Source organism: Pantherophis guttatus, chromosome 7, assembly GCF_059756535.1.
Source record: "Pantherophis guttatus breed Tessera chromosome 7, ASM5975653v1, whole genome shotgun sequence".
NCBI lineage: Eukaryota > Metazoa > Chordata > Lepidosauria > Squamata > Colubridae > Pantherophis > Pantherophis guttatus.
Genome location: NC_142069.1, coordinates 34,106,809 through 34,122,211, shown reverse-complemented (window position 1 = coordinate 34,122,211; position 15,403 = coordinate 34,106,809). Strand labels below are relative to the sequence as shown.

Genomic DNA, 15,403 nt, shown 5'->3' with positions numbered 1-15,403 from the left:
CTTTCTGCTGTCAGAATAAGTAAATGTTTTCTACTGAAAAATATGCATCTGTAGATAACTGTGTTTTTGCACTGGTAATAATTTGATAAAAATATTAGGTTGTACAAATCTTCAAAGGAATGCTTCAGTTCAACATAGCTTCAATTGAGCCATCCCATTAAAACAAAAAACAACAAAAAAGGAATAGTTACAGTATTATGGCAAAACCCTTGAAGAAATCCAGCTGGAACTAGACAGACCTACTGTTTTCTAAAGAGTCTACCATCTCAGCTCTCTCCGCTCCATTCTGTCAAAAAATGTAACAGCTGCAGGCACTCTGATGTTTCCTGATTATAGGCTATGGACAAATTCTTTTTATGAATCACATTTTGCATCTCAAAGCAGTGTGAATCAATTTGCCCTCAAATCAGAAATTTGAATTGAATCATGCTCCCTTTAAATCTCTAATACAAGTAAAACCAAACTGCCTCTGTCTGTCTGTCTGTCTGTCTGTGTCTATCTGTCTGTGTCTGTCTGTCTCTGTGTGTGTGTTGCCAGTGAAAGAAAAATTTATAGTACACATTGCAGCATTTTTTTAAAGGAACAAAACTACACTAAAAGCAAATGTTATGGTGAGTCTATAAATCAGTGTAAGAGCAGTAAAATGTGGATGTGCAGTGCTGGGGGCAATGGAAGAGATCAGAATGACCTACTGTAGAATATCCTGGTACATTTCATTACTATATGAAGTGGTACAGAGTAAGTCCCTCATCCCCAGTACTCAAGGGCTATATTAGAAATAGCCTACAGTAAAGCTCTCTCTATAATAATTGGATGGTGACATTGGGTGTTGTTTCTTCTTTCGAGAGCGGGGCATCAAAATTTCATTTTAATATGTGCCTTTGTATATATAGGATAAGGACAATAAAGGTTAGTTCATCTTATTATCTTGTCTTATCATCTTATCTTGAACCAATACATTCAGTTATTCTAGAGGGAACTGTAGAATCAAATTCTTGGGGGGGGGGGAAGCAATAATACTTTAGCAAATTAACAAGAATATTAGCTAGGAGAGCAATAGCTATATTAGCCATTGTATCTGCAGCTTGCAATTAGTCCCCTTTACCAAATCTTAGCTCCAGCTCTGTAGTCCAATGAAAATAAAATGCAGAAAAGCATATAATGCCCAAATTCAAATGTCTTTGACTATAAGCTTGACTGTACACTTTATATAGTGTAAGAACCTCATTTCTGCTCTTGAGACTAGCGATTTCGACTAAGTATTTTGAGCATCTAATACTAGGAAATTCAATATGCTTTAGACAGTCCAGCGAAATTAGGATTGTGTAAAGTATTGGTAATCTTCATACTGCTGAATTGAACCAATTAATGGAAATCCAAAAAAAAAAAAAAGAATTATTTTTGGAAAATAAGAGTAACTGTAATTATTGAATTATTGAAAATATATATACTGATATATTACAATATGATGTATAGTAGAACATGTGCCAGCTCAATTCATGAAAGGTATTTATGAAAGGTTATGCAGGATCAGGTAAAAGTCACCTGAGGGCACGAAAAGAAGCAATTAATGCTTTATACACACACAGACTTGCTCCCCCAGTAGAACACCTTTATGGAGTTCTGGGTCTAAACAAATGGAAATGAGATATATTATTATGGTTGTTCACTTTTATGGTTTGATTATCTATAAGCAGGATAAGTAATCTTCTGTTGTAATTGTTATTTTCCTTGATTCACTTTAGTATTTCAACTGAATCCATACCTCAATTTTTTTTTCTTTAATCTGTTCCCTATTTAATCTCTCTGTCTATTTCCCCATAGATTTTATACATGACAAAACTGTTTATGTGGATCTGGATCAGTGGTGGGTTGCCCCAGGTTCGCATCAGTTCTATAGAACCAGTAGTAAAACCATCGGGAGGCTCCGCCCACCGACCCCAACGTCATCAGCATGCTTGTGCGCATGCGCAGAAGAGTGTGCGCAGCCCCGTTGCAAACCAGTAATAAAGGTAAGTAGAACCCAACCCTGATCTTGGATCTTGTCAGGCGCAAGCCTTCAGAACCACTCATGAATAGGCCCAAATAGATATTTTATTGTTGATCATCTATGTTACAAGAATCTCGCCAGACTGTGGGCCTTCTCTTGGAAATGGCAGATATAGACCTGAAGGTCTGACCTCAAGACATTTCCTCTCCCAAACTGACTCCAAGCTGGAATGTCTCTTTACTTCCCTAGAAAGGCCCTTTCCTTCATTTGGTGATTCCATCACAGAGACAGGATCCTTTTTTTTTTTTTTTAAAGAACTCCCATAGTTATAACCAACATTTTGAATTTTAAACTGGCTGTTGTAATGTGGAAAATTAATAATGAGGTATATTGTGTAACCCTGAAACCACAATCTCGTGACAATTGGATTGAGGATAAGAACAGAAATAATTAGTCAGTTATTTTTAAAATTAAATGAAAATTCAAAATAGCAAGATTAAAGGAAGTTGGCCTTATTATCAAAAATCAGATTGGCAGACGAACCTTCCATATGTTCACACATGTTTACTGAAAGTAAAAATCACAAAATAGCTTTGATAGTTTGCCAAGGAGATCACTATATATACATTCTCTGCATTAACCAGAATATTAAAGAATTCAGGCTGCAGCCAATTTCTATGATGGTGCTGAATTTTTAATCAGAAAAGGAGCTTGCAACCAATTTTAATTAAACTATGCTGTCGCTTCATGAGAATGGTATTGCCTAAAGATTAAAAAGTTGGCTAGTAGTTCACACTAACAATTTCCTAGACTCAAATTCTATTCAGCCAGAATTCAGTTTTAATTCTATGACAGAAATTATTTAAAATATCCCCAAAAAACCCTCCGGTAATGAAATCTACTGTGTCACAATAAATTTATCAAATCTGTAAGGCTGCCCAACACCATGAACACATACAATATTAAAAATGCATTAAACAATACATAACCAAAGAATTATACATGGTTGTCTGAGTTAAGTCTCACCAAACTACATCCAGACATAACATTAGTACTTGTATACATTGTATGTTGTTTACAGTAGAAAAAAAACTGTTTTCTGTGCAATGAGTATGTAATTAACAAAGGCAGTAGTCTGAGTGGTTGCCATTCAAAACATTTTTCCACATATTTTAATTCTTAGAAATAATTCTGGGAATCAACATCTGGACATAAACGACATATACTTAATCTGGCCAACAATATGTGTGTTAGGTCTAAGCCCAAAGATGACACCGCAAGATCCAATTTAGTCCAGTCCTTTATTTGCTTACACCTAATGGACAGAATCTTGCCAACTAAAGCTATAACTTTTTAACCTACTGTATATAGTATATACTGAGAGATTCTAGGGTGTGGTTATATTGAAGCTCTTCTTCCCATCCCCATCCCGCTTAGGACTGTGCAGTCTCTTAATCGGGGCTCCTCTCTGGGAAAGCTCTGTGTTGCCAAAGCTCTCCCCACTGCTTTTCCAGGTGCATATTCCATCACATCATGCATCATTTAGCATGTGAATCATCTCTGTGCCTGAAACATATAAACACATACCCTAGTGGGAGATGTACAAGGTTCCTCTTTGTACTTCATATTAGGTATGAAAAAGCAAGTCATACATTCTCTTTACCCCTTTCTGCATGCCATGTGGAATTGATCTGATTCCAGGTGTACCCTACTTTCTTGGATGTTTCCAAATTGGAAACATAATTCTACTGTATTAAAATTAGGTGTGTATTGACTTTCTCTGATTGCAGCATTCATCAACTGAAATAGAAACATCCAGTGGTGGAATAAAAGAATCCTATTGTTACCTTCTGAACCAAATCTAACACTCAATTTAGATTTTTAGTAATAACAAATGGAGTATGGTGTTTTCAAATTCCTGCCATTTAGTTTTAGCTAGGCATATAATTTTCATTTCAAACACCATAATTTTATTCTTAGTTTTTAGATTATTCTTTGATCAAGTTTTAGATATTTTTAGCTTAATATTATTAATAATATTAGAATGCCACACACCCATACAAAGAAAATCATCAAAATTGGCATTTTCTTTATGATATTGTTGTTTGATTGATTCTAGTTTTTATGCTGATATTTGACCAAACTAAAATGAAACTGAAATTTATCTCATTTCATGCAAGAGAAAAAGGTTAAGAAAATTATGGGAATTCATTTTTAAACCTACATGGCACTTATCTTTTATAACCTACTTATACTGTGGAAAAGAAATGCATTGCTTTCGTCTCCTCATCCTGTTCCTATACTTGCTTAAGAGTCAATCTACCATGTTTTAAAATATTTCTCTTATAGGAAATTATAGGAGAATTGATAATCAATAGGGGGAAAATCAGTGAATAGGGGGAAAACACATTCTGCAGCTTTATCTATATTTTTAAGCAGTTCCACTTTTAATTAAGTGTTAGGAGAAAAGGCAGGATTTTTTCACACATTGATAACTAAAGATTCATAGCTTTACAACAAGTCAGTTGTCAGTAGAGAGTGCAAGAACATTAAAATGAAGAAAAGTTGAATCTGAAAATTCTGTGAAAAACTTGAAATGTAGCTCCTTATATTACTACTTCATGTACTATATGTAAATGGATTAATCACTTTGATTATCTATTAATTAAAATAGGATAGGTGTAATATCTGTTACTATGGAAGATCTCAACAAATAGTTTGTGATTCTTCCAAAGTTCTTCTTTCTGTTTGAGAAAGATGCTGTTAGAGGATCACAGTCCCATAGCTCATAGGTAATAAGAAACATTTACTGCACAATTTCCATAATATGTTAATTATTATAACATATCATTCATACTATATGTTATCATTGTTACAGTGTATGCCAATTTAAGTAGACGAAAAACAAAAGGCTTGGAGAGGGGCAGGAGGATTACCTTTCTGTCACTCAGTCCAGACACCTGGTCAACATATTCTTCTTGGATCATAAAGGCAGCCAAATTGGCAGTGTAACTGGCCAAAAAGATGACAGCAAAGAAGGCCCATACTGATACCATGATCTTGCTAGTAGTCCCTTTGGGATTCTGTACTGGCACAGAGTTGTTGAATACAAGGCCCCACAGTAGCCAGATAGCTTTACCAATAGTGAAAGATGGACCACCAGGCTCTGAAACAAGCAAAATATAGTAGAAAGAGTGAGAACTAGCACAACAAATTATTCTAAGTAATGAATGAAATGTAATTTTAGCTTTATCCAATTCCAGATGTCATGCTGTTGGCTAAGACTGTGATAAGACTGTGATAAAAGTCAACTCTAGTTTAAATGATGCTGCATTGGTCCTCCATAAACCTATTCTTGAATGTGGGCACAGAAATGAAATCTCAGGATTAAATATGATTTAAATTGAAATCAGCAGTTTGCTCTAGCTATACTCATTAGGAAACCATTCATAAATGGCAGACCTTCGTAAATCATTCCATGTGCATGTTTAAGAGTTTGTGAGCAGTCCTTGGTGATCTCTGAGCTTGGTTGTTTTCTTGCAAACTTTCATTACCCAAACTATGTAACAACATGTTACCTATTTTGGGTAATGAAATGTCTGCAAAAAAAACAACAACCCCAAGCTCAGAAGGCACCAAGGACCTTCATTTCAACCCTGAGTTACAAATATTCTCCTTTAAGTGCTTGTATATTGTAACATCTACATAAATGAATACATTGCATAAAGCAGGTGTGTATATTCCTTTTTACAACTCTTCTCCATCAATCGTTGTCAAACTTCTGTAACCTGGTGCCTAGAAATATGCTGGATCTAAAACTTTCACAACCAACATGACTGATGGCCAAATTAACTAGAAATCTGGCTGTTGGAGACTTGATATATCTGAGTGTATCAGATGGGAAAGCTGAACTAACATATTTTCTCAATTATTAAGAGACATCTTTCATACATTATTCACATTTATAAATAAAGAAAACACATTTTGCATACACAAGATCTTGTAGTTGGAAATGTGACAATTCTAAAATGGAATAGTTGCCTTGAGAAAAGTTGGGTAGGTCATTCAAAAGAAATTAGTGAATAGAAACATTAACTTGGAGTTAAGAATTTGGACTGAGAGGCTTATTGGATAACCCAGTCACTAACATCCTAATCATCAAACCCTGGACGGTTGGAAAGATAAATGCTATTTATTATGAGTACCCAAAAGGATACAAAGAACAAAGAACAGAACAAAAATATCACTTTGTTTGCTTTGTATTGATAGGCATTATTATACACCCTGAAAAACTACATTCCAACAACAATTGTTAGGCAAGGATTTACAGTATGTGCAAGTGCACATGTGCAAATATGCTATGCTACTCTTAGCACTTTTCATTGTAACACAGAGACAGATATATTTTCATAGTATTTTTCTGAGATATTTAGAAACACTCCCATGAGGAAATATGATTTCAAAATTATACAGATTCTGTAATGACTATGGAGATATACACATACATGGAATACACATACACATAGAAAAAATATTCTTTTTTAAAAAAAATTGGCATCTACAATGTCATTATGATTTGAGTCAGCATTATCCTTCCAATGAACTACAAGATAAAAACAATGTCGTCAATTTCAAGTATATAAATTGTTACTGGGATTACATTTATATGAAGGGTTTTGTGATGGGAGAAGTGCTGGAATGTTCTCTTTGTAACTAGGCAACCACATTCTACTTTTCTTTGTTCTGTTGCCCTCAACTGTAAGTTCTGTCAAGGCAGTTGGTGGTCTTTTTGCTTGCTGCTTGCCTACTAGTAATCTTGAATCTTCTTATATATTCTTGTATCATTTCATATAATGATTTTTTTTTACCAAGTCCACATAGTTTTATACTTATTCAAGAGGAAAAGGAATGGCTGTGCAAGAAAGATTTTCTTCAGTCACAGTTTTCCTCTTTCTGCATTTGTACAGAACTTAGTTGAACCAATTCCCTAGTGTCTATTAACCATACTATTAATACATGCAGCAACTTGGACTGACTTTCAATAAGAACTGAATGAATGTATCTAATGACAAATCTGGCTTCTCTATATGCAATTCAGATGAGATGTTATTATGAGAAACATTCATTTTGCATTTCATGGCTTTTTGAAAATTCAACAGTGAGGTTTTTCATCAACATTTATTTTTGCATACAAATTAATTTATAGCGGCTTGTAATTTGCATTTTTAAAATCTGAATATGCAAGTGTGGGCCATTTAAAAGAAAGAGATACTGCAAAATTGTAAACTTCATACTTGTTTATTACATCAAAACACTATTGAAAATTGTGCATTACTTCAGAGTTATGTAGTATAGAATTCCCATGTGCTATCAGCATTTTTTTTTAAAAAAAAAATAAAAGCCTGTGTGTTGGGATTGTGATGATAGAAGCATGACTAGGATTCTGAATGCATATTTATTTTAAAAAACAAATGATCACACTACGGTCTACCTTGCTGCTAAAGCTTTTTAAAACAATTATCAGATGCTGATAATAAGTGTTTCATGACCAATTGCCAGCTATGGATTGCTTGTTTTTATGGGTTTCCCACATTTCTTCATTTGTTAGTTTATTGTGTTCCACTTCTACCTTACTGTGCAAAAATTTTAATATGGACAAAAAATTAAATTTGAGATTTGGAATACATTTTCTCACAACATAGCATATTTATGCAACTACCTTCCTTCAAAAATAAATATTTATAAACATTTTATCACAAAGAATTAAAAAAAAGTTACCATCAGGTTTTTGACACGCTTATTTGCTTTTGCCATAACTGCAGTGCAACATTTAGAGAAATTAAAAATCTAAAGGATAACATTATTTCAGTGAGCACATTACGTAAGGAGTGCAGTCCAAATATGTTTTTTTGGAATGCACAGAGAATAAATTCCTCAAAAATTTTGCTATATAGGATTACAAGGGAATGGATGGAAGTTTCACAGAATCTTCAAATGTATTATTTTGAAATAAACCACTAAACCATTGCTGGAGCAAAAAATCTGTAGAGATTCTCAATCATCCAGGTCATGGTTGTACCAAAGGTGCTTTTTCAAGAGGCAACTGGACTTTCTTGTTTTCCATTCTTCCATTCCCCACTATCCTGTCAGAGCTGAAGAAGCTTTTTGGATGAGAAACGAAACGTCTTCAAAAGAAAAAACAAGAAAGTCCACCTATGGGACATTGCTGGAGCAATTATTTCTGAGGAAATTGTAGGAACATTTACCTAATTGCAACCTAAAAATAAATGGAAATTAGTAATTATATTAAGAATAGAATATTTATAATATTATATCATCATCATTATTTTAGCCATTGTCTATCCACTGCAGGATGAAGACCCCTTCCGCATGTTTCCAACCAATATGGTCCTGAGCTTTCTTTTACCAATTGGGCCCGCAATATCATCGATCCATCTTGTTTTAGGTCACTTTCGTGGATGCTTTTTATCAAGTGGGATCCATTCTATGACCTGGTCCATCTGCCATCAGTTCTTGCTATGCGACCAGTCCATTTCCATTTCAATTCTTTTACTCTCTTGATATTGTATACTTTTGTTTGTTCTCTAATCCACGTGCAGATCTTTCTATCTTGTCTTATAATGCCAAACATGTATTTTTCCATGTGCCTCTTATAACTTCTGTATCAATTGTGAGGTTAGTGTCCATGTTTCACTGGCATATGTTAGAACAGATAGCACACACTGATCATAAGCTTTTCTCTTCAGGCATAGGGGAAGGTTGTTTTTGAAAATTATGCTTAGCTTGCTGAATGCCTGCCAACCACATTTAACACGGCATTCAATTTCCTTTATTGTATCATCTTCCATTGAGATCCTTTGGCCAAGGTATATGTAGTGGTCTACTATGTCTAGTTCTTCTCCAGATATAAATTATTTTCTTTCTTTACTGAATTTATTAAACATAACCTGGCTCTTTTTCAGGGTTATTTTTAAGCCAAACGGTTCTCCTGCTTCATGCAGCTCTTATATGTGTCTTTTAGTTCTTCTGGGTCTTGTGAGAAGAGAATAACATCATCTGCAAAATTTAGGTGATTTAAATAGGTGCCATTGATTTTTGTCCTATCTTTTGCCCAGCCTAGTGTGCATAATACTTCTTCAAGGCAGGCTGCGAAAAGGATAGGTGATATTGTATCGCCTTGTCGTACACCTTGTTCTATGTTGATTTCCACTTTAAAATCATTAAGGCAAATTATCACCATTGTTTTTTTATATATTGATTGTAGTAAGTCTATGTAAGCAGTGTCTATGCCTTGGTTGAGCAATGCATTAATTATTGCTTGCTGGAATATTGAGTCAAACGCCTTTTCGTAGTCAATGAAAGCCATGCACAGAGGCATAGTGTACTTGCTGTGCCTTTCAATGCCTTGCTGAACAACCTGGACGTGATCTCCATTGGGCTTTAGTGACAATATTATATAGACACTTATATAACACAAGAATAATCTTAAACACATTGTTTTCTATCAAGAAATACACAGCATCATATTAACATATCCATCATATCCACAAAAGTCTTATTCAAAGCATTTTTCTCACAAAAATAATTACATTACCAATTCCTTTATAGGGAGGCATCATTTAGTCAAAATATGTTATCAATGTTTACTTATTCATTCTGCTATCTATCCTCCACATAATTGATTCCTTGTGTATACATACCAGTACTGTGTACATTAATATGTACAGCTCTACATACATCATTTTAGATATGTATACTGGTCACACACACAATCCACAACACCTCTAACATTGCTTTATTTTAGGATTTGGCTAAAATTCTATTACAACTGTCTTTTTTTTTTCAAGATGTAGAAAACTGGTGACATAAATCTGTTTATGGCAAACTCAACAAGCATCTGAAAAGATGTTCCAGAAACATTCCTTTCTAAATATGTTAGCACTATTGTCCTAGAGATAAAACAGAACATACTAAGGAGGGGACCATTTAATAGTTTAGCGAAGCCACGGTAGCACCCACTTCTGTTCATCTGATCTAGTATCTATCTTAGTTCTCCCATCATAAATCAACTGGTCAGTCTTGCTCCTTTCATTTTTACTTTTCCCCTTCCCCACTATTACAGAGTTTCCGTAAATTTCTGGTTTTTCATCTTTTGAATTTATTTCATTCCATTTCTGCATCAGTTTGAAAATACATGGAAAGATTAGCAGAAGGCAGGCAGGGAAACTAATAAAAGCTTTCAAATATCCATCAAGTAATTAGGGATACAAATAATACGCATAACAAAACAGGACAATGTTATATACTTGTTAGTATCTCCAACTAAATTAATATTTCAATTTGACAATAATAACTTTACTTCAGAAACATTGCAAAAGATATGCAAAGGATTTGGCTTCTAGTTTCTAATCTTGTTAGAAATGAACATTTCAGTATCTTGTGCTGCAGAGATCCATTCAGATTTGCTGCTGTTTGTGGACTTATTATTCTTTTCTTTTTTTTTTTCTTTAGGCATGTGGGAAAAGGTCTGTACATGGCTGATTCCTGAAGAATATCTATTTATGTGGTCACTAGAGTTGACACCAACCATGGTTGACATGTATATCAGTGGAGAAAAAGTATCTTTCCATCCATTATGGATTATAAAGATTGCATGATAAAAGATGTATCTCCTTACCTCTGCCATCAGCCAGACACCGATTGTATCCCACAGGGCTGAAGTACTCAAAGACAAAGACAGCCACCGCAGAGATTATAAGCAGCATTACAAACATCATCACCCACACATCAGCACTGAATGGCTCTGGACAGAAAAGGACAGGTAATTATTTCGCAGGAAGCTTCCCAGCATACTCCAGAGTGCAAACCACTAGACATCTAATTATATCTTCTGAAATAGCTTGACTAAACTTATAGATGGATCTTATATATCATTTAAAATGTTGTGAACCAAACCTCACAGTGACTAAACAATGTTGAGTTGGTCTTCTTATATTTCTGTTACATTATGCGATGGTGGCAAATATCTGTAGGTCAGGTGTAGGATGAGGGTGGCAGATTCATTCTCTGAGCTTGTGGGTTGGTTTCCAAACATTCTGTTACCAGGCTAGGTAACATCTTCAATGGAGTTTAGTGCCCTAGGATATTACCTAGCCTGGTAACAAAACATTAGGAAACGAACCCACAAGCTCGGAGAACGAACCTCCACCCTCATCTGTTACATTACTCTAGAACTCCTAGATATGGGAAAGAGGGAGCAATCATTAATGGCACCAAAGCCCCATTAAGCTATATTTAACATATATACATTTAGCATCACCTCTGTATGTTTTCAAGTATTTCTTCCCCATAAGAATTTGAAGTTGGCTTTTATAAAAATGAATGCTGAAATGTGTAGGAAGCAAAAGTATCCACTCAGTATTACATTCTGCCATCTGACTTTCCCAAACTGCAGCATTCTCGGCATCCTGCCTGAACATTGCATTAATCACAAAGACCTACTCAATCACAGGGTTGTCGTGTTTTTTTTCTTCCAATCTCCAATTTTGTGTCTTTAACAAAATTAAATGCAGTAGTAGACAAAGGATCCAAAGAAACATAAGCACAAGTAAAAGTCTGTGGAACATAGAGGAATATATCTTATTGATAATCTTAGCAGTTTTCAATGTCATTAATCACACTAGCATTCTGAATTTGCCATTCTGGCTGGGTCTGGGAACATATATGTTATTCTACTCCTACATACCAAAAAGTGATTTTTTTCCTGCTTGCTTTTGGTTTATAGATTTGGAATAAGTCTCTGGATTTCTCACAATAAATATCTTGATATATAATTATGTTTCCCTTTCTATCTAATCCCTAGAAGGCAGCAGAACTTTTAAATCAATATTTGGGAAATTGGGATAGGTGAAATGTTAAAACATTGAAACTTTTATCAAGATAAAACTGAAATATTGATCAATAGAAAAGTCTACCAATGATTAATGATGTGACCTATTTTTGAAACAAATAGCTCTGTTTCCAAAGAATAAGCTTCAGAGTATCAGGATGTTGTTAAGATTTGGACTGAATTCTATGTGGTCCAGTAGAAAGCAGTAAATGGAAGCATCTTTGATTAGATTTAGTTAGTGAAGCAAATGCACCATTTTTAAAGAAAAAGCATAATGGTCTATTGTCATATATATGTAAGATATATGACAATAGATTATTAGTAATATATATCAATATATCAATATCAATATGTGTGTGTGTATGTGCGTGAATATATCAAAAGAGAGAGAGAGTTGTAGATAGATAGATAGATAGATAGATAGATAGATAGATAGATAGATAGAGATAGATAGATACACATACAAATATAGATATAATTTGATATGTCTACCCTTTTTTGCAAAATTATTGCAAAGACTGAGAATATAAGGAACCTAGTCTTAATATAGCTCCAAACCTTACCCTTTAAAAAAAAATCTAAATATCTATGACTAGAAAATTCTATCTCATCTAAAATGTCAAGTGTGACTTCTGGCAATCAAAGAATGGCCCATCTCTGCTCTATCTGAATGTGCTGTTCTGGGCTGCTTTTGAAAAGTGCTTGGAATGCTGTTGTCACTGCTAACAGGCCTCTTATATAGAAATTGTGATTTCATGGCTGTTCATGATACTTCTAGAGTATTTCCAAATTAAATTCAATACTTCTAGAGTATTTCCAAATTAAGTTTAAAGTTTAAGTTTACTGGTTATAATATTTAAGTTCTGAGTATTTTGAGGATTGACTCCTCAAAATACCATATTCTATTGTTTATGTGCTGAAACTTGCAGAGTGAATTCTACTTTAAATTCCACCATTGTCTAATGTATAGTGACAACTGCTTAGGACAAGACTTTCAATTTGGTTGTATCTCGATTATGGAGTTCCTATCACCAGGGGGATAGCTTAGGGTTTTTCCATGCATAATTTCAGAGTCTAACAAAGATTGACATAATTAATAGATCCTTTATAATGCTATAATATGCAACATTTGTAGGGATTATCTAAATTATTTTGATGATATATTTACTCTTATTTATTTAAGAGATTTGCATGCTGCTGAATTCCCAAAGACAGTTGAGAAACTTAAAAAAAAAAAAACACTTATTACTATATCATTGTGTTTTGCTTTGAGGGCTTTGCCAAAATAGGTTTTATAAATCCCCAAAATAGACTGTTATATTCCAGAAATAAATTCCTGCATTTCTTTACATACAAGACAAAGTAATATTTCTGCATGGGGCTAGCATCAAAACAGTTAGGAATCTTACTGTAACAAGCATTACCAGGCTTAAGGAAGTACAGGTAAAAGAAAAACTGAAAACATTTATTTGAATATACCGGTAATTATACAATGATATTCACTAGAAATATCTAGTTTGAGAATCTGGTGCTTGTATTTCTAAATTAATTTCTTATTCTCTTATCGGGTGTTGTTTCCTGAATTTAGCTCAAGCTAGAACTTCAACAAATCCAAGACTGCATATAAATGTATGCTCGTTTATTTAATCAGAAAAAGAGCTGCCAACATGTTTTTCTCTGCACGTTGCCTCCAAAGAATGCTTTACCTAAAAAGGCAGAAGGTGAGACAGTCCCATTGCTTCGTGACACCATTACACTGATTCCTGTCTCAATGAAGGGAACAGAAAAATCTACCACTTCCGAACGCTCTGCATTTATGGTGAGGGATCCCACAGCCATGTAGGCACGTTTGGCAACCACCTAGGATGAGGGGAAAGAACAAATGTTATTTTTGACATGCAGGCTGCATCTTTTCTGTTCTTCATCACTTCTCTGCTTCCCATAATAGTAGAATAAGGGACTGAAAATCCTTTAAGAATAATGGAAAGTTTTAAATGTGTAATACCAATATTCATGATAGTAAGTTGAGTGTGTAAGCACATATGAAACACAATGGATAGACACATATTAATCAGTATCTATATAACTGGTCTAGATAAATATAAAGTATGCAATAAAATAAGTTTCCGATTTAAACCATGATTTTAATGACAGGAGAGAGAATGCAAGGAAAAAAGTGACAATATATTCTGAGGAATGAAAATTAAAAGATATCAAATGAGAAATATCTCATTATATTAGAGTTAGTCGATGTAATATAGCAACTAATAGGACCAGGGAGATCAAAATTCAGGTCCACTTCAGCCTTGGAAGCTCACTTAACCAGGCACTTTCTCTCCACTCAACCTAACACACAACAGAGGAACAACTTGGAGGGTGGAGTGTTTGCATATACTACCTTGAGCACCTGAAGGAAAGGGGGTATATAAATTTAACAAAACAAAACAAAACAAAACAAAACAAAACAAAACAAAACAAAACAAATGGAACCAAAGGAAAGTATGTGGTTCAAGAATTAATGTACATATTGGAACATTCTTTCTTTTATTTGCAGTTTTCCTTTTTTAACTTTTTACAATTGTGTAAAGCAGGGATGGAAATCTGCGGACTTCCAGATTTTGTTGAATTGTCAGCAGCCCTAGCCAAGTATGGGCATGATAAAACCAAATTGCAGTTCAGTGATATGTGTGTGTGTTATGTGTCTGTATGTGTGTGCATGCATGTGCACTCAGTTTTGTGAAAACCTTGTGATGAGATAAAACTTCAGTCTGTCTTGGCTTACCTCACCAATCATTCCATTCCATGTTCCATTGACCTTCTTTCCATGTTTACCATTGGTTACCAAATAAAGATCATAGGTGAACTTCACAAACTTGGAAATTTTTTTAAGAATATCAATACAAAACCCTTTGCAACATTTCTTGATATAGGCAGTCTCTTCATCTGTTTTGTTTCTAGACAAAGGCAACAAAGATATATTTTTACAGAATAAAAATATGCTATATCTATAAACAAAAAGACATTGGTCCATGGTTGGCATCATGTTGTATTAAAACTTTTTAAAAAATGTTATTTTGATGAATACCACATAATTTTTAAAAGCATTCCCACTCTTGATTCTAAACTGAAATCTAAATCTAGCTTTCAAAGATAGCAAAAGCTAAACAACTTTAGTAGAAATATTGAAAAAAACAAATATGATTTTTCTTTAAGCAAATTCTTGTCAAAATGTGATTGAGAATTGAATATTTAGTTTACTTAAAGAACTATCTCAGAATTTACACATGAGCATGCATAGTAAGCAAACACAGAACTTTTAAAAGATAAGAGTTTGGGTAGGATTCCCTCCTTTCCTTTATATGCTAGGTCTGGCTTCAACTTTCTCCTGATTTCCAAATACTGGTAGATCAGCTTTGGAAAAGAAGAGATAAGGGGAAAAAAACTATGTAAGAGAAAAAATCAAAGGGTTCTATGAATTCACCGATGGCCATCAAAGAAATTCT

The 15,403-nt window shown here is 34.1% G+C and overlaps 1 protein-coding gene and 1 long non-coding RNA gene across 4 annotated transcripts in view; one reads left to right on the top strand and one right to left on the bottom strand.

Moving 5' to 3' along the window:
- GRIN2B (glutamate ionotropic receptor NMDA type subunit 2B) overlaps positions 1-15,403 on the bottom strand; it is a 367,937-nt gene that overhangs the window by 67,937 nt on the left and 284,597 nt on the right. For all 3 annotated transcript variants that reach the window (XM_034402725.3, XM_034402727.3, XM_034402726.2), the window contains exons 6-9: positions 14,683-14,854; positions 13,607-13,760; positions 10,689-10,814; positions 4,927-5,156 (exon numbers count right to left, since the gene is read on the bottom strand). In XM_034402725.3, coding sequence (XP_034258616.1) covers positions 4,927-5,156; positions 10,689-10,814; positions 13,607-13,760; positions 14,683-14,854 — 682 coding nt within the window. The remainder of the gene's footprint in view (positions 1-4,926; positions 5,157-10,688; positions 10,815-13,606; positions 13,761-14,682; positions 14,855-15,403) is intronic.
- On the top strand, positions 6,733-11,844 carry LOC117655346 (uncharacterized). The gene is made up of 3 exons (XR_004588640.2): positions 6,733-6,748; positions 10,523-10,832; positions 11,796-11,844. It is a non-coding gene; the product is annotated as an uncharacterized LOC117655346 (long non-coding RNA).